We start from the raw sequence: 20,302 nt of genomic DNA, 5'->3' as shown, positions 1-20,302 counted from the left end.
AAGAATTACACCCGCTAACAAAATGAAGTTGGGTGGAATTTATATTGTTTACACCCGTGCCTTTGAGAGCACAATAAGCCGTTGATCTCGGTTATTGTTACGAATATAATTATAATGGTTAAAGCCTGCCGCAATCCAAATGAAGTTATGAAAAAATACATCAGACAAATAAAAAACATGTATGTTTAAGTAGCTATATTATTAGTAAAAGTTATTAAATGCATGTATTTGATGAATCATCATCATCATCAAATCAACCCATTACCGGCCCACTACAGGGCACGGTTCTCCTCTAATGAAATGGGGTAAAGGTCGGTCAAAGGTACTCCACACACATTTGAGACATTACGGAGAACTCTCAGGCATGCAGGTTCACCAAGCAAGTGAGTTTTAATTGCTTGAAACGCAGATAACTTAGAAAAGTAAGAGGTGCGTCAGAACGCACGCGAATTCGAATCCCAGAGGATTCGAATTCGGCCCCCCGAAAGTGAATTCGAGCTCCTACCCACTGAGCTATCACCGCTTTATTTGATGAATAAGACGGACAAATATAATTTTGTTACCCTTGAATTAACCTTTATGGAAGTTTGTTAAAAATAACTTACCATTTGCAGTGCAGTGAGGTATTTCTTCCACCAGAGATACTTTTGAACTTGCGGACCGAGTGCGGCGAGTAGGTAGTAGGAGTACATCACTATGTGGACGAAGGTATTAAGCATGCCGAAGAATGTTGAGTGGCCACCTGAACATAAAAAACATAATTATATTAGAATAACTCACATGTCTTACGAAAAGTATCCACGACGTCCAAAATAAAATATATAAATTTTAAATTTAAAAAACCCTGAATTTTAATATACGGTACATTATTCTATGAGTCAAGCTCTTTTATTTGATACCCATATTGAGGGAGTTGTGAAAAAAAAACTTTATTTCATCATAACGTGGCGGCAGCCGTCGTGGTGTTAAATTTATCAGAGTGAATAGTATTCTATTATTTTCATTAAACATAGATAAAAATACAATCGACTAATTCACCTAAACATAAAGTATTTGTGTATTTTTTTTAGTCTTCTAGCCTAAACTCTCTCTAACTAAATAATCTTTTAATATTTTTATATCTGAATTTATACTAAAAATTATTAGAAAACGATTTACGTGATTTAGTTAAACATGTCACAAAAAAAATGTCTACACACCTAATACTTCCTTAGGACGTAGTATTAGACAACTTTACACACGTAGTATTTAATAAGTAATAAATCAACAATCTACGCAGTAACTAACTAAGTAACAAAGTACAGTCACCTAATAGGTGTTGTATTTAGGTATGTTTTTGTTTTGTTCTTTTCGAAATTAGCATGGGTCAGAAAATGATTATTAAAATTCTTTCCGCGTTACAAATACGCTTTTGACCTTCACCCGTGTTTCGGCAGTAAACTATTTTTAAACTATGAAATAATAAATAATAATAAAATTATATTCCGCATGCTGATCCACTTTAGCTAAGACAGTTTCGGATGGTTAGTCTTTTCGAGCAAGTCAAAATATAGACTTTAAATAGCAGTAATTCACATTGATTAACGCCAAGAATTTATCAGATCTCATTTTTAAAGTATTTCTTTATACAAAACAGCTACTTTTTTAGGTCGACATGTTAAAGCAAACAAGCAAAGTTACAGCTTTTAAGATAAAAAAGTTTCCATGATAGATCCCGGGATAAAAAAAACCTAAAAAAGCTACTTTTCTAGCCCTATAATCAACCAAGGAAGTAAATTAAGCATTGAGTAAATGAATAATGGAGTAACATATACATTTGATGGTCACAGCAAATTAGGGTATTTTTTTATTTTAATAAATAATTCACTTTCGGCTTTAGAACATGGATTTCAGTACGTAATATTTTTTTTTTTTTTTTTTAATAAATATACTACGACAATACACACATCACCATCTAGCCCCAAAGTAAGCGTAGCTTGTGTTATGGGTACTAAGATAGCTGTTGAATATCTTTATGAATATAATACATATAAATACTTATAATATACAGATAAATAACCAGACACTGAAAAACAATCATGTTCATCACACAAACATTTTCCAGTTGTGGGAATCGAACCCACGGCCTTGGACTCAGAAAGCAGGGTCGCTGCCCACTGCGCCAGTCGGCCGTCGAATTGACTTTGTATGCCCATTGTTTTTAAAAATTATAAGGCTCTGACTAGTAGTTAACTACGCAATATGACTTATGAGGTCTTGGGTTCCTAACCCGTGTTGGGGCGAAAATTGTTAGGTACCTATTTCGTTCTTCTTTTTATACATTTTAAGTACCAGAACGGGAAAATCGGAGTTTTGGGTTTCGACGGTGAATCTGTGATAATAGACGCTAAAGCCCACCAAGCCGCATAACAGCAGCTTGGTGGGTTTATTCTCTAAAAACAACTCTCCTATGAGAGAAGAGACCTGTTCCCAGATTCGGGACAGTAATAGGATGCGGATGATGATGATAAAGGCTCTGCGACATACGGAAAGAGCATATTGATGTAGTAAACTCGGAAAACTCGTTTCGCTCGGTCAATTTCCTACCATGCCGTTTCCTAAATAACAACGTAGTGCAAGTGATTTATGTAGTTGTGCCGTCTTATTATACTGTGGATTTTTCCGATAAAAAAAATACCAAATGGAATATTACGCGCGCTGTTATTTAATGGCTTCAACATATATATCAATCGTAATTATGCTTTATTTGTGTGTATAGCTTCCGATTTGTGGCAGAGTGTAAACCAGTTATACATGGGAGTTAGTTTAGGTTGTTTTAATGTGACGTTAATTGGAAATATAGTAATCTACTTCTATCTGCCCGTACCTATTTGAAATATAAGGTAGAAAAACTATGTAGATCATGAAATAAAATAATAATCATTATTATTTTATACTAGCTGACCCGCGCAACTTCGTCTGCACCTAGAAAAAAACCTAGAAAATAATTGCAGCGCTACCTACCAGGTGTTTTATTTCCAAACTATGTTATTCGCGGCCTAACTTGTTATTCTATACACGTCGCAACTTCTAAGCGATAGGTTCAAATTGAATATTTTAAAACTGAATTTACAGGTATATAATCAAACTTAATATTTTTATTACTTTATTTCTTTCGCATTTATAATATTAGTATTTAGTAGGATTATACGCATGCATTCGATCGTTGTCCCATATGCCTCGCGACTTGCTGTTATCTGTGAAGATTTATGTCCTTTATCTCCGATAATATTTATCAGATCTTCATTAAAATTAGACAGAATATGCTTATATTATATAGTATACACTTTCAAATAAAAATAGAATTATAAAAATTCGTCGAAATTTAACGGAGCTATGAAGTAAAATTGATAAAAAATTTCATCCCATTTCCCGGAGGAAACTTATTGTTTATCGGGATAAAAAGTATCCTATATGTTGACCCGGTATATCAGCTTCCACTATACCAAATTTCATTTGAATCCGTTTAGTAGTTTTCACATTATGCCCGGACAGACAAACAAATATTTAATAAAAATCTGTTTTGGACTCAGAATCGATTATAAAGCAAAATTTTGAAATATATTAAATGTTCAGAAAACTTACAGTTACGGTTTTATTATAAGTATAGATTATGAAGCAGAGATGGTAGATTTCATTCCATCCAGCACGCAATTCTAACTTTTCGGTGTTAAGAAATTGTATATCACTTGCTTCAACGGTAAAGACCTGAATGCCTGAGCTTTCTCTAAAACGTTTTCTTAGGCGTGTGAAGTCTACTTATTCGAACTTGGCCAGCGTGGTGGACTACCGCCTACACCCTTCTCCTTCTGAGTGGAGATCCTTTCCCAGTAGTGGACAGGTAATAGATTAATATTGATGATGATGATGATTTTGCGTAGGATAGTTGAATGATAAAGGCCAAAGCAATTTGGTTTGTCAAAATAATAGCTTTAAATTGAAAACACCGACAGGAATTTTATTGCTCTCCACGTTTGGGAGTTGCCAGATTAAATTCAAAATGGCTTTTTAAAGTCTGGATGTTGTTTGAGACCTTGTGAGATAAGGGTTTTTTTTTAATGTCGCGGTAGAAAATATTTAATTACAGATTATTCGAAGATTATTATCGATTTAGGCCATAGAATAATAAATTTATATATTTGCGAGTTTTAAGCTACTATCTTCTTTCATACGAAGAAGTTTGACGAGCTTAAAGGTGGTTGGCGGTCGGCCAACCGCCTCAAAGCGGTTTGAACCGCGGCAATTTGGGAATTTACAAATTCCAAATTTTCTCAGATCCGGTCGGCTTCGAAGTGGCTAGTTATCATCCTACCGACAAAGACGTGCTGCCAAGCGGATTGGTGTTCCGGAACGATGTTGCGTACAAACCGTTTATGAGGGGTATCGGTTTAATATAACTGCTGTACCCATAACGGCTAAGCCCGGTATCATTTAAGACTGATCACTTAACACCAGGTGAGATTGCAGTCAAGGGCTAACGTGTTGTGGAATAAAAAAAAGGTTTGTAAGGACAGCCAGAAAGACAGATAGACAAACAGCAAGGCAATCAAACTGCATATATTAAACCAAGTGATCTAAAATTCCTCGCTTCGTCACTGTCAACCATTACCATGCCGTTTCCATATCAATGTTCTGCAAGTGATTTACGTAGTTGAGTCTTCTTATTCGACTACGGATTTTTCCATATGATAAAAAAACAAGTGGAATACTACGCGCGCTGTTATTTAATAACTCCAGCATCGTCATTTTTAATTATTAGTCTATATTTTCCGATTCGTAACGGGGGTTTTTTTATTTGTTTTTAGGGGCTTCGAGCAAACTTCTTCAAACTATCGTTTTGTACACACACAATTATTTATGTATATGTGAAGATAGTAAGAACTTAAATGATAGTGACTGAAAATCATTGTTGGGGCGACTAGGTAGGTACGTAGGTAACTCAGTCGTGCGGTCTATTGGTAAACAGTGCTTAACAAATCCTAGAAAAATTGTCCCTAAACGGATACAGACAGAAAAACAGAATAGGAAATACCTAATATATATAATTGATACCTTTCGTAAAGAAAAAATGTATTGTGCCCGAAGGCTGGACCTAGGCTAATTTTAAGAAAATTACAACAAGAATTTATAGACATTATCTACATTACAGCGAGCGAAGCCGCGGAAAAAAGCTTGTTATATTATAAATTTCAGTGTTAAATTTTTTGTTTGATACAAATAAAGAATGTTTTTACTTCCAATGTAACGAGACAATAATCGTCATAATAATATTTATAAAATTAATCTACCTTTATATCCTAGTAAATAACTACTGTTATTTATAGCTGTTTTTGTTTAACGTTTATAGCCTTCTCAGCAAGATTATTTTTATTAAGTAGGCTAGTGGGTTATTTTAAATAAAATTGATTTATCCATTTATTCCGAAACAGGTTTTTGTGTAGGAGTGTCATAATAAAAACTGGAGAAACCTTATCTACGAAAATAATATATCAATAAATTATTAATGTTATTCTGAACCTAATTTTGACAGACTGGTTTTTGAAGATTCGTAGTAGCTTCAAAAGTAACATAAACGTAACACAATTGTTTTGAATGATACGTCATTGTATGATAAGATTTGATTTGCGGCCGCAGTAAAAAAACGGTTGTGTACCTAACTCGAATATATTCCTATACTTTTTTTTTACTACGTATAATAGACGGACCAAGCAGATGCCCCACCTGATGTTAAGTGAGAACTATCGCATATAAACAGAGAAAAGAAACTCGTCCTGAAACATGATGCCCTGCGTCCAACAATTGGCGTTTAGCCAAAGAGGCGTAGGTGTTAAGCCTCATGTGCCGTTAATTACACCGGCAACCTCGCCCTTATGGTCGGAACCATAAGGGCGAGGAAGGACAGCATTGCAACAATGCTGCTTAGCGGCAGAAATAAGCATGGCGATAGCACTTTCCCGGACGAGCTCTGTCACAAAAAACTTTACTACTACTACCATTTCTATGATAGAAACGATTTCTAAATCAACTACAATACACCTACACGAAAGAACTAGCTCCGCCTAAATTATAATCTTGTTTCTTAATTTCACCTATCTCCTCTCACTCGTATTTATCTCTCTATAGTAGTTCCTTCAATAAGGAAGATCGGCGTCTTGGTTGGATCTCAGCTTTGAACAAGTGAACTGGCTCGATCGGCTCTTTCAACTAGTCAGCCAATCTCGGTGGTCACTGGCCTGTTGGTCTTTTGCATTCGATGATGCCTGTAACTACTATTTTTTTCTAGGCTTGATGATTGTGATTTTACGATAATGCAAACCGCATAAGGAAAATCCTGTCAAGGGACAATATCCGCACCATCGGATCTTTAAAGAAACAAGACGGGAACTACACTAAAAACGACAAAGAAGTGAGTGAGACACTTATCGATACCCACTTCCCAGGCTGTAAGATTGTCGACAAACCAGTGTGGGAAGAAAACAACACGACACCAACAAAAGCAGACTGGGAAATAGCAAACAACATTGTGACATATGAAAGGGTCTGTTGGGCTATCGAATCCTTTCACCCTTTCAAATCTGCAGGTACAGATCACATTTTCCCCGCCCTCCTACAATGGGGCAAAGAACAACTCATACCATGGCTAGCAGAAATCTTTAGAGCATGCTTAGCACATAGATACATACCGCTAACATGGAGGGAGGTAAAAGTAGTATTCTTACCCAAACCAGGTAAAAGCGACTACACACAACCCAAATCATTCAGACCTATTAGCCTAACATCTTTTCTACTAAAAACCCTAGAAAGACTCGGAGACAGATACCTCCGGGACGGAACACTGAAGCACATACCTATAAACCAAAATCAACACGCTTACTGCACGGGTAAATCAACAGAAACAGCTCTGCACTCTGTTGTAAGCAAAATAGAACACGACCTGGAAAACAAACTCTCGACTCTCGGGGCTTTTATAGACATAGAAGGAGCTTTCGACAAAACAACATTCAAGAGCATAGACTTAGCTCTTGCGAGACATAAAGTACCGGACACACTAAGAGCTTGGATTAGAGCCCTACTAGAATTTAGGGTCATCCAACTGGACTTTAATGGAACAACCAAGGGTATTGTAGCTAAAGGGTGCCCACAAGGAGGGGTCCTTTCCCCCATCCTATGGAACCTGGTAGTTGACGACCTAATAACAAAAATGAACAAAAACGGTTTCCTCACCATAGGATATGCCGATGACATCACTATCCTCATAAGTGGAAAGCAAGAAAACACCCTGAATTCAATAATGCAAAACGCACTGAAACTGCTAGAACAGTGGTGCAGGGAAAATGAACTTACGGTTAACCCGAAAAAGACAGAACTCGTATTATTTACCAACAAAAGGAAGCCACAATTTCCAAAAACACCAACACTGTTTAAAACAAGCCTAAAACTATCAACCGAGGTAAAGTACCTCGGAGTAACGATGGACTCCAAACTAAACTGGAAGACACATATAGATACAAAAATCCAAAAATCAACGATCATCCTCAGCCAATGCAAACGCATGGCAGGAAAAACCTGGGGGCTTAAACCATACATCATGAAATGGTTGTACTTAGCAGTCGTCAGGAGCTCACTAAACTACGCCTCACTGATATGGTGGCCGAGAACACTCCTTGCGACAACCCAACTAGAACTACAAAAATTCCAACGCCAAGCGTGCCTAGCTATCACAGGCTGCATGAGCACAACGCCAACCACTGCGCTGGAAGCTATATTATGCATACCACCACTACACCTACACATTAAAGAGGAAGCCACACTTGCAGCCCTTAGACTGAGGGCTTACGGGCTGTGGAAGGATACAAACATAGGACATACAAGGATACTATCAAAAGAAACTAATAAATGCCCACAACTAGACTGGATATGTGACAAGACGCGGAAACACTATGTGCTAGACAGGCACTATAAAGTAGCCGCTGAAGGAGGAAAAACAGACAAAGCTGACACCGTCGTAATAGAGGTCTACACCGACGGATCAAAAACAAACTCAGGCACTGGAGCGGGGATATACTGCCCGGAGCTTAACATAAACATTGCCCAGCCGCTTGGTAAGAACAACTCCGTCTTCCAAGCGGAGTGCGTGGGCATAACAACAGCAGTCATAGCCATGCTAAACAGAAAGGTAAAAGGCTTCAGCATCAACATAAACAGTGACAGTCAAGCTGTACTAAAAGCCTTAACCAAACACACAACAACATCAAAACTCATACTTGACTGTCACAAGAACCTACAAGCCCTATCAAAATCGAACAGAGTAACCCTAAAATGGATACGAGGTCACAACGGAAACAGAGGAAACGACGCAGCCGACGAATTAGCGCGTCAGGCAGCATCACTAAGGGTAGCTGGACCGGAACCCATCATACCCATACCCTTCACTGAATACAAAACATGGCTCCACAACCAGACGCAAACATCACACTCGGTACTATGGTCCAAAACAAAAGAGTGCAAACACACGAAGGAGGCCGTACCAGTTCTCAACCCACGACTAACAACAAAATTACTACAACTGAATCGACCTAAACTAAGGACAGTTGTAGGTATGATAACAGGGCACTGCCCACTAAACAAACACCTTTCCATTTTAGGTATAACTGACAGCCCTCTCTGCAGAGCATGCATGGAGGCGGAGGAAACACCGATACACGTAATGCTCCAATGCAACGGAGTAGCAGAACAACGCGCAGCACACCTTGGCTCCTCAGCAACACTCCATGAAGCACTCGGCGACCTGGGCGGCCTGCTAAGCTTTTGGAGCGAGCTCGGCTGGCTGGAGTGATCCAGCGGGGAGCCGCATCAGTGGCCATACGTACAACGGACGGTCCCAGACCAACCAAGTGCGGAAAAGGCCCAGGAACAGAAGAAGAAGAAGAGAAGATTGTGATTTTTTCCAAGAAACCATTTTGAGTAATGGACTTGTAATTGTTTGTGGTATTCATAATTCGTACGTAAAAGTCATGTCACGAGGACGAGCAATATAATAAAGCCAATGATCCTGGAAGATTTTTAAACTAGCCAGGTTAAGATTTTTAAACTAGCTACCTATAACCTTGGCCTAAAACAATACTAAGAATAGTGTAACTAATTTCTTATTTATTATAAATAAGAAGAAGCAAACGAAGAAAACAAAGACAGAACCAGAATACAAAACACGGCCTTAACGCTTAGTAGCGATCTGTTAAATATACATATAACGCTGAAATCTTAAGGATTACATTGCTGCATTTAAGAATGATATGAACCCATAATTATTGTTGAAGACGATAATAATCTTTAATTAAATAGTGCAGTTCGTTACCTAAGCCCATGAACTCGCATTATAGAAGCGTGGTGGGCCTAAGCTCTATACCCCTCTCTCCTATAAGCCTTTCTCGATAAAAGACCGTTTAATAGGCTCATGAAATGCTGTTCATTATTCTAGAAAATACGCAATCAGTAAGGTGTTTGTTTATTCAATTACTAGTGACCGGACGTACAAATACAACTTACTGCATATTAGTTTACTCTACCATATGAGCAAATACTGATCTCGTCTATACGACATGTTTATTTTTATCCGTATTATTAGGTATACATTTTAATACTCCTAGAGTCCGAAGTACATTTAAATTATAGGAGACGGTCCAAACATGTATGAAACATAGCCGATGTTAAGGTAAACGAGCTAACGTTCTCATCAGTTTAATTGGTGTCTCATTGCCACGCACAGTCCTCCTTTTTTTGTAAAAGACAGGAATATAGAGTTATGACCAACCAACCATCATCATTTCAACTGATTAACGTCACGTTATTTTGTAGGCAGTTCCAAATACCACGGTCTCGGGTCCAGCGGCTCCCTGGGACTCGCTTCATGCCATCCGCCTGGTCGGGGGTCTACTAACGCTGCGTTTACCGGTGTAAAGTCACCATTCCATCACCTTGATTCTCCGAGCTATATACCCCGCCCATTGCCATTTCAGCTATGTCCAAAACTCTGTCTAGTTCTTCTACGGATATCCTCATTCCTGATTTAATCATGTAGAGATACTCTTAACATAGCATTCTCCATCGCCCGCTGCGTGACTCTGAGCCTTCTCACCAGATCATAGTCAGCGACTACGTTTCGAAGCCATAAGTCATCACTGGCAAAACTCACTGTTCGAAGACTTTGGTCTTCAAGCACTGAGGTATTTTGGATGAAAATATGTTCGGTGTCCAGAAAGCTGTCCATCCGATTCGGATTCAGCGGTTCACCCGAGTTTTAATAAAAAAAGTCCGAGTACTTAATTCCATTTTTTTTAACACGTTCGACGTGAAATTAATTCAGCAAGTAAAATATCACTTTTGAAGCAACTAAAATATCACTACTAACTATATTTAATTTGAGCAATAATAGTATCTTCACTTGTTTTAACGCTGAGGAAAAAATGGTGAGGAGCTGCATGCCTTAGAGTTCTCCGTAATTTTCTAAAGGGTGAGTTAAGTCAACCAATCCGCACTTGGCCAGGCTGGTTGACTACTGCCTAAACCCATCTTATTCTAAGAGGAAACCTCTGTCCTGTAGGGCCGATGATGAATGAGCCAGTAGGCTATCGTCGCTTTGTTTATTAATATCAACGCTAGGCCTTCCCTATGGTAGGGGAGTAGAGTTTGTAAGCGTATAATTTATAATAAGATAAGAAACATCTTTAACAACAAGTTAGGCTTATGGGACAACGATCGAATGCGTGTGTATCATCCTACTAATGTTATAAATGCGGAAATTTGTGAGTGAATGGATGTATGGATGGATGTATGTATGTATGTATCAACTACAATTATGACAACTTACTAACTCAGTATACCACGTCAAATAATAGAGGGTACATAGCTAGCTAGCCACGATGATTATGATGTTAGTATCAGATCTATTCTCGCTTTTTGATTGACTCATACGCAGACGAATTCACGAGGGTCCGCTAGTTTTAAAATATATTGGTAGACCCGTACACACGATATGTTTAATAACCTCTCAATAACATGATAAACAAACTGATCCCCCGTCTGTAACTCAAGAGCTTTTGCTTGTTAGCCCTAAGGCTAAACATGCCAAATCCCTCTTTCCTGGAAGGCTTTTACAGCGCAACGAAAGAACTTGAATCCGGTCATGTACCTGGTATCCATGAGGATTTCCCCACGAAAAAAAAAAGGTTATTTCATTATTATTTGGACATTACTCAAAAACCTTGAGTAATAATAAGTAACCCCAGGTAAACCTTAGTTTATTCTAACTCCCAACCTTACCCCAAACACATATATATATATATATATATATATATATTTACCGGCAATTAGACGGACGCACTGTGTGATTGTTTATTAGTAGATAATGAAGAAAACGCCAAATAAGAAGAAACGTCGGGCACAATAATTATATTATAGTGTTTGATAACATCAATGATTCAGACTAGGATATTATTTAGGATATTTAAATTATTCGAACAAAGGATACCGTTTGCGCGATCATCAAATGTAAATCATAATAAAGGCACAGAGCGGAATGTGTACATATCGTGACTGGCTTACTAACGTCTTCATTTTTCTTTTAAAAAGACAATAAAGACTTCGCTTTAACTTCCACAAGTAGTTCTAACGTATAATATAACATAAAATTATAGAGAACTTGTCCTTTGAGATGTTATTATGTGTCTACAGTGTTAGATAAGTACTTGTTAATTACATATTTATGAAACTTCCATCGTAAAAAAGTGACAGAGTACAGTATATCACAGTTACGAGTACCTACTTGTGACTTAATAATGTGTTTTTTGTATCTTTATACCTTCTTTCTGCATTTTTATAGTAGCAACAATTTATTAGTTGTCTTTTGAGGCGTCAATTAACTCTTATAAATTGAAAATTTGCTGTAAAGTGTAAACTATAGGTACGAGTATCTATTAACCTTTTATCATTTATTTAACTTAATTAAATGCACGATCTCATATGTATGCAAAATACTAATTCGTGCATAATTTATTTTCACATAATAATATGTAAGCCATTGTCTAAATTTTTACGGTCATAAGTGAAGAAACACAGAATTAAGAACATACAGAAACCACGTAACCGACTAATCATCAATCAATGTGATAGCCGAGAAGACGGATTTATTTTGTTGCACTCTGAGTGAACTCACAAATATAGCGATTTGGATTTTATCATATACACTATAGTTATATATATTATTAAATTTTTACATAACATGCTGCATTGTCGTATTAGGATAACTTTTTCCTGTAATGACAAAAATGTAAGATGGGAATAAATAAATAAATAAATATTAAAGCATCAAAAACCACTCCACTTTAGTGGTGTTTTTAAACTGGCGGTTAATCACTTCATTCCATTTAGCTTCACTTCAATGTTTACCATAAAATGGGGAAAATGAGAACAGTTCGTGAGCTAGCAGTATTCTGCGGGTGTGAAGTCACGGACGTGCGCGGGGCGTTTCATCTGTTATGGACCAACTGCACTTCATGCAATAATGGCTGACTGAGGGTGCTGTATGTTTATTTATTCTATGGTGATGAAGTAGTTTAAGATGATAGCGGGCTCACCGACTTATACATGGTACCGAACGGTTAGTCGCGTGGCGGAACCATAGTAATTAAGCTATAGTATATTTACTGTAACGGAACTGTGGTGTTTGTAGCTACGGCCTTAACCGTGCAAGTTTCACCAGACCAGACCAGATAAATTCAGTATTGTCAAGCGAGCCACAAAACCCAGATGACGACCACGACCGAAGACTGAAACGACTATGAAGAAGAATGTATAAGACCAAAGCGCTCACCACTGCGCCAGAGCAGTCGTCAAAGGTCTGTGCTAGAAGCATTTAAGTTCATTTCAACCTACGAGTACCTACATACATACACTTTTATATTGTTCTTCAGAAGGCAGCTCTACAGGCAATTTCTAAAGTAAAGTAATCACTGATCGCGCATCGTAATTATTGATTGATGACAGTGCCTACACTCCGCGTACACATCAAATATTTGAGTCTTGGCTGTATACATACCTGGTGTGAACTTGACTCCGAACCAAACGGACATCGGCATAATGCCATGGTGAATGACGTGCAGCTTCGACACGTGGTCAAACTTCTTCCGCATAACGAAGAAGATCTGGAATAAATTAATCATGTTAGTAAATAATATATATCATAATAGACCAGTGCAAATTAGTAGAGTTCATTGGTTCTTCAACGTTAGGAAAGTGATTAATAATTAATTGAATAAAATGTACCTTAAAGGCACCTTAAATTTAAATCAAAGGTTTAATCAAAGCTAACCACCAGTCTATCAACACTTCAAAATATAATATAGAGCCTTAACCGCGTATAATTACGCGTTTAAGGCTCCGTAACCGATAAATCAAAAATTTGTATATGAAGTTTTATTTAAATATTTTTCGAAAAAAAATTGTAACGGTAAAGGCTCGGTATGTGTATACTTATTCCTACTGTCATATATTTTATTGTTTTATTGATCCTTTCTTGTGTCGGCTTGTCACCGCTTTCGACTCCCTTGACTCCCAAAAGGGAGTATTCCTCAACACAAAGGAGTCGAGAGCAGTGGCATGACGGCATAAGAGATAGTCATACTTTTCCGTGACGGCATTTGGGTCGATTTTACTGCCATAGCTTGCTGAATACCAACAGGTGATTTATATCAATAAAATAAATAAACATATACGGTCAATAAAAGGCATCACTAAAAAACTATTAAGAAATCGACTTGAGTTTGGAGGTATGAAAATTTTAATTTCTATAAGTTTTATTAGCTTAATACACATTTACACGTGTATTTGAACGTGTGAGTAAATTATTGATTTTAATAATTTTTTGTTGCTCTAGTAATCTGTGCCCATCTGATCATAAATTTAAGCAGTTACATACTGTGGTTGTAACCGCGTATTATGCCCAACTTTCCTAGAAGAAAGGCTACATATTGTATTTCCGGTGTATGTATGTATGTACGAGTGTGTATTATGTGAGTATTTACAATAAAATAAAAACTGAAACTTAAAAGCTTGATTGGTAATTGTATAGAAGGTGTAAAAACGGTGATTTGATTTTGAATAATAAGGAAATTATTAGTAAAAATATATTTTTGAGACATATGATGTTTCGATACTCGAAAACGACTTATAACTATATTTAAAAACTCGATCGACGATAAGGTCGTTCATTTGCCATCCAATATACGAGTAAATACCTAAAGCTGAAGTATTTTATAATAAATAATAAATATACTAATAAATAAATAAATATATTACGACAACACACACATCGCCATCTAGCCCCAAACTAAGCGTAGCTTGTGTTATGGGTACTAAGATGACTGATGAATATTTTTATGAATAATATACATAAATACTTATAATATAAAGATAAACACCCAGACACTGAAAAACATTCATGCTCATCACACAAATATTTTCCAGTTGTGGGAGTCGAACCCACGGCCTTGGACTCAGAAAGCAGATGGCCCACTGCGCCAGTCGGCCGTCATAATATAATAAATGTAGTGCTAAATTTAAAAACTTACCGTGTCAAAGAATTCCGTGAACTTTGAGATATAATACCACCAACAGCCATTCGCTATCTGTAAAAAAATAACTCCTTAATACAAATGATGATGACTTTACCTTGCATAGTTGTATGTAATATATTTTTTGACTATGATTAATTAACCGAAATATGGCCACAAATTAGTAGTACGGGACCCTTTGTGCGCAACAAAGGGTCCCGTATAGAAAATATCAACTCTTCTAGTAAATAGCAATATGGATAAGTAACAAGGAGAGAAAAAAAAATCCAAAATTAATGGCGTCCGATAAAGAATTGAAAAATCTGTGTAAGAGAACCATAAATTTCATTTTAGGTAGGATCACTTTGATCCCGTCAAATTTAATTTTGTACATATATCATAATAGAACCGACAAAAACATTTTTGGAGGACTTTTCTATGGAGTCTCCATACAAAAACCTCAAATAAATAGAATCAATTTTTTTATACTTTATTGCAATTAACAGAAAAATAGATAAGCAAAGAGATGGACGGACAAAGGAGGCCTAGAGTTAAGTTCCGCATGAATCGGGAGTCAAAAAGAGACACATATTTTTCTTTTAAAAATTAAATAATAATTTCAAACCATCATGTTATTATTAGCTCAATATTAACTTTTTCCAAATTTTTATGCACAGCACAGCAGTTAAACATAGTCTGCCAAACTGTGAAACAGTTCGTCGGCAGTAGCTCTCGTTGAATCATACTATTTAGTAAAATATTATTAACGGCCTAATCCCTAGGTTTATTAAGGCTATGATAGTTTAGAACCAAAACACTATGACAGGTTATGTTTACTTAAGGTAACTATTATATGTATTTCGATTTAAATACATGTGAGTAGTTCACACGGCAACTTATTAATTAATGTATGTGAGTAATCCACCGTCTTTCCGCCTCTCCGAAGTAATTGTTAACATTTTTAATATAACTATATTTAAAAACATAAAAAAGTCTGTGAGAACACAAACGCATCAGGTGTTTGTGTACTCACAGACTTTTTTATGTGTGTAACAGAGAGATTTCTTTTATCATACATTGTAACATACGTTTACATAGCAGGTATTTATTTGTATGAATATAATAGGAACGTTCTTTGAATCTAAATAATTTATGTAAATATTTTAAAAATCAAGTTGATATTTTGTGTTAGACCCACTTCTTAAATAATTGATAAAAGATATTAAGAGTCGGGCATAAATTGATAATAATCACCTATATGTATTCGTTGAGGCAATCATTTGAAACACATTCTCACATATATTATGTGTATGTTAAGGGCAAATTGATTAATGAGGGCATTCATAAAGCAAAAGCGAATTCAGCCACTTATTACTAAAAAATCTAGCCAAGCGCGAGTTTGACTCCCACATTGAGGTTTTTGTACCTAAGTAGGGATATATTAAGTTCTTTTGATAAAAAGTTTGTTTGAAAATGATTATTGCCAATTACTAAAACTCTGACCTAGGTACACAAACATTAGAGACACTAAGAAATAGAAGTGGGTAGAATGTGTTATTTTAGTTATTTAGTATAATAAAAAAAACTATTTTAGAATACGGCACCATTGTAATGAAAATAAGACAATTAAAAAAAAAATCTCGTGTGTTCTATGAGTAATCCTAATTTTAAATAGATACCATTAGTAATTATTAATATGAAGGTTTACCAAACGAAAGAAATAGCGTCATTAGGGTACGTTTTTATAATTTCGTTACGGAATACTAAAATTGGAAACTACATCATAACACATGTCTAGAAATAATAAATATTGCTCTCGAACATATTGATTAATAGACATTATAAATTCAGACTTTTTCCGTCTACTATTCTTTATTGATCTGGTTCGTCCACCACAATATAGTTTCAGAGTAAAGTTAGTAGGCTGTGGTAATAGGCCGTGGGCTGTGTAGTAGGGAGAAGAGAGGAGCGTAATCCTGTGAACGCTTTTATCATATTATGTAGTTATGTCAGAAAAGGAACGGGAGCTCCCTTTGCATTCGCAGGAATAATCTGAATCTCAGTTTTAGCAAAACGTCAAAAAGTCACCGTTTTCATTAGCACGGCTGCCAAGGAATCAAACCTAGGACTCCGTGTTTCGTATAATACTATGCACAAGACCAGCAACGCGGTCACCCACAATCAAAATACCACTGTCGTGTGTCAGTGATGATTGATTAATCACTTCGCATACTTCTATCAAAATTTGATTTTGAAATTATATACCAAATATATTATTTCTGTTACACGCACGCACATACTCGTAGGTACAATTATTGTATTTTTTTATTCGTAACAAAAAATTAATAGTTCAAATACGTGATGAACCTAATTAAAGCATTCTCTGTATTTATTTGATTCAAATTCCACTAAAAGGTCGAGGCAAAATATTTAATAACGCAAAAAAAAACCATGCACGTATGTATGTATAAAAATATATATGACCCTTTTTATACATAGTTTTTTCTTCTAAATTCATCGTAAGAAAATCTTCTTATTTAGTTTGTAACAATTTAAAAAAGAAGTATATGTCACACTCTAACTCATAAACTATCTTCATACAAAAAATCATGTAAATCCTTTTCTCTTTGTCTGCGTGATTGGAGCACAAAATAACAAATATACTTTCACATTTATAAAATCAGTCCCTTCTGGTCATTTCTGGAGGAAATATTATGATTTTATTAGAACGCCAACTTCGTGATGGAAGTGTGCTATTTGGCAAAATTATTCAAATTAATTTCAAATGTTTTAAATATTGACGGCTTACGTGATTCTATCTTATTATTATAATTCACCTACCACCTACCTATAAATACATACATTTTATTAACAGATATAGGTACTGTATAGATCTGAACGTAGTAATTTGAGATGATGAAAGATATTGCTTTTTGGGTTTTAATATGATATTATAACGAATAGTTATATTATCATAATATTTCACGATAATTCACGATATATATATAATATATATATATATATCTCGTTAACGTTCTATATCTTAAACTTAAATCTAAAATTAATAATAATCACTAATAGATAGGTAGGTAAATAACTAAATTATTTCTTGCAAAATTTAAATCTGATCAGGCAAGCTACTTGTTGTAGCTAATGTTACATGTGCCTTTACAAGTTCTAATTTACAAAATTGTCTGCTTAAATTACACTCATGCATGGTGCAATACGTCCTTTGAAATTATTACAAGAATTTAAATTGAAAACCTATAAAAATCGAAGTTTATTCAAATTACTTAAACACAGTTAACATTCACCGTTCAAATTAGTTTCGTACGCCACATAAGAAATAAAAATGAAAATAACCAACATCAACATTTTGAGGGCCCCCGAAAACGGAGCAGAACTTTGTTTATAAATCCGATTTAAGACTATTAACGGAAGGACATACATGAGATGTAAATTTGAATAAACCACCGATTACAAGAGACAAAATTATAACGAAATGACTGTTGAAATTGGCGTATCCGGGTAGTGTGAACTACTTTACATTAGAGGAAATTGTAGGAAAACCTGAAGTAAAAACGTATTAAGATGCGAATACGTTCGAAGGCGAACTAGCTTTAATACGGTGTGGCAAAACGATACTGGCTAACCATAATTGATCTTAGTTAATCACCGTACGTTGTTTTGCTTACAACCTTAATGCAATTCATATAGCACAGGGATTCAAAATACGAGGAACTGTTTCATCGAATAATAGTTTCATTTGAATTCCATGCAATTAACATTATTAAAATTGATAGCAATTAGATTATGGGTTGCGGTGTTAATGGACTATATATTGCACAAAAATTCGTTACGCAAATTAAATAATATTAGGAAACTATGTAGGTGTGCCAACCGTCAACCCTTGTTAAAATCAATCATTACGTATATACTGCTACTGCTAGGGATAGGTTTTTTGTAGGGAGTTTGATCCAGTCACTACACTTTTGTGCCGCTTATATCTAGCGACTCCCTAGTCCCTACGACTCGATTTATGTCATCTGTGAACATCGTTGAATTCTGTCCACAGTGCGCTTTGCAGTGCGGGGTCATCGCACCAACACCTCGGGACCTCGATCGGATCGGTTCTCCGAGCTATTAGTAGCTATAGTTTATCCGAACAAAATTCTTTTTAAATTAGTAGAAATGATGCAGTCTAAAATTAAATCCGTCAATGTTCCTCAATTCTAGTTATTCTAATTTCTAGCTTATGTTCTAACGAGATATTATTAATAATTATGAACATGGTTTGGTCAGTTGTTTTATGTCTAGTAGATAGAGAGAGAGTACTTTGATTAATATCTTTTCTGAACGAACTGGAAATATTAATTGGTTGCCTTTACTCTAAATGACTAAAATACCTGCGATTTTACTTATCACTATGCATCAAAGACAAATACGAATATAATTATTGCAATTTCCATTTGTGGAGATTGAAATGGTAGAGATTACCATCTGTGTAATAGATAAATGGTTTGCTTACCCGCATCGCATGTGGACTTCTCGAATAGTCTACGGGTTGACATCTAAAACTGTATGTGCTGAACCAGCCAGTCGCAATACTCTGTGAAAGAACAGTTCTATGAAAACATAATAAAAAATAAAAATTTGTCTCGCCGCACATTGGCTACTATTGCCTGAGCAACTAGTTTCAGTCAAACATTAGATATTCTTGGCGTCTATTCAAACCCGTGTGCGCTTTGCTCTAGCAGCAGATTTGTGTGCAGTCCTTTTGAGTAGGCGATAGGAGAACGTCGAGAGGTCGTGAAAATACTACGATTTGATATATAAATAGTTCAAGTAAATAGAAATGGATTACCAATTACTTTAAACCTATCGATAAAGTTCGGTTTCCGTAGTAAGCAAGATACGGAAAATGAAAAAAAATGTTAGCAACATTAATTCTTGTATCTTTGGGTAGTATTGTAATTAGTGTTTGGGCCAGAGGTTTTCCCAGTTGTTACCAAACTGTGGAACTATAGATTCAACGCCGATTGTGTAATTTGATCTGAATAGACTGCCTCTATCACTAAATCGTAAAGGAGCCTCAAGGCACTAAGTTCGCGATAATGCAACATTGTCCTGAACAAGTCACTAATATCACTACCCTGAAAGTGAAATTTAATATAACACCTCAAAATAACTACTTGGAGAATTGTGGTATCTACCTTTAGCCGCTTATTGTGGATAAATAATAATGCCTAGATAATTATATTAATCAAGCAAAACCTTTTAAATGTCGGTACCTACATCTAGGAAAAAGCTTAATTTTCAGATTTGAAAATTAAGCTTTTTCCTAGATGTAGAACGCCTAAAATAATTTTACTTACAAAAATGTATCAATATCGACCAAGAAAACTTACATAAATTACGTAATCTTAAAGCAAGGTCGTGTCAGGTGGGGTAAAGTAAACAATAAAAACATGACGTTAAACTTTACCTCATTAAAGAGCCAGCAGCTAAATATAACTTGAAACAAGTTGTACCATATAAGTACTCTCTTCAATTCGAAAGGTTTTCTGTCTTCCATGAGTTTTGGACCCAAAATCTGTAAAGAAAATAATTTCAATTTAGTTAACAACACACAAATGCCTTTATATTATTATATAAGA

General features: G+C 35.7%; 1 protein-coding gene across 2 annotated transcripts in view; it reads right to left on the bottom strand.

The window, feature by feature from the left end:
* LOC120625554 (elongation of very long chain fatty acids protein AAEL008004-like) overlaps window positions 1-20,302 on the bottom strand; it is a 64,806-nt gene that overhangs the window by 6,013 nt on the left and 38,491 nt on the right. For both annotated transcript variants that reach the window (XM_039892606.1, XM_039892607.1), the window contains 5 exons: window positions 20,131-20,238; window positions 19,174-19,254; window positions 14,664-14,720; window positions 13,133-13,238; window positions 606-742 (listed from right to left, as the gene is read on the bottom strand). In XM_039892606.1, the coding sequence (XP_039748540.1) occupies window positions 606-742; window positions 13,133-13,238; window positions 14,664-14,720; window positions 19,174-19,254; window positions 20,131-20,238 (489 nt within the window). The remainder of the gene's footprint in view (window positions 1-605; window positions 743-13,132; window positions 13,239-14,663; window positions 14,721-19,173; window positions 19,255-20,130; window positions 20,239-20,302) is intronic.

The sequence above is a fragment of the Pararge aegeria genome, chromosome 8, assembly GCF_905163445.1.
Source record: "Pararge aegeria chromosome 8, ilParAegt1.1, whole genome shotgun sequence".
In the NCBI taxonomy this organism is placed as follows: Eukaryota; Metazoa; Arthropoda; class Insecta; order Lepidoptera; family Nymphalidae; genus Pararge; species Pararge aegeria.
This window is presented reverse-complemented; position numbering and strand designations above follow the sequence as displayed.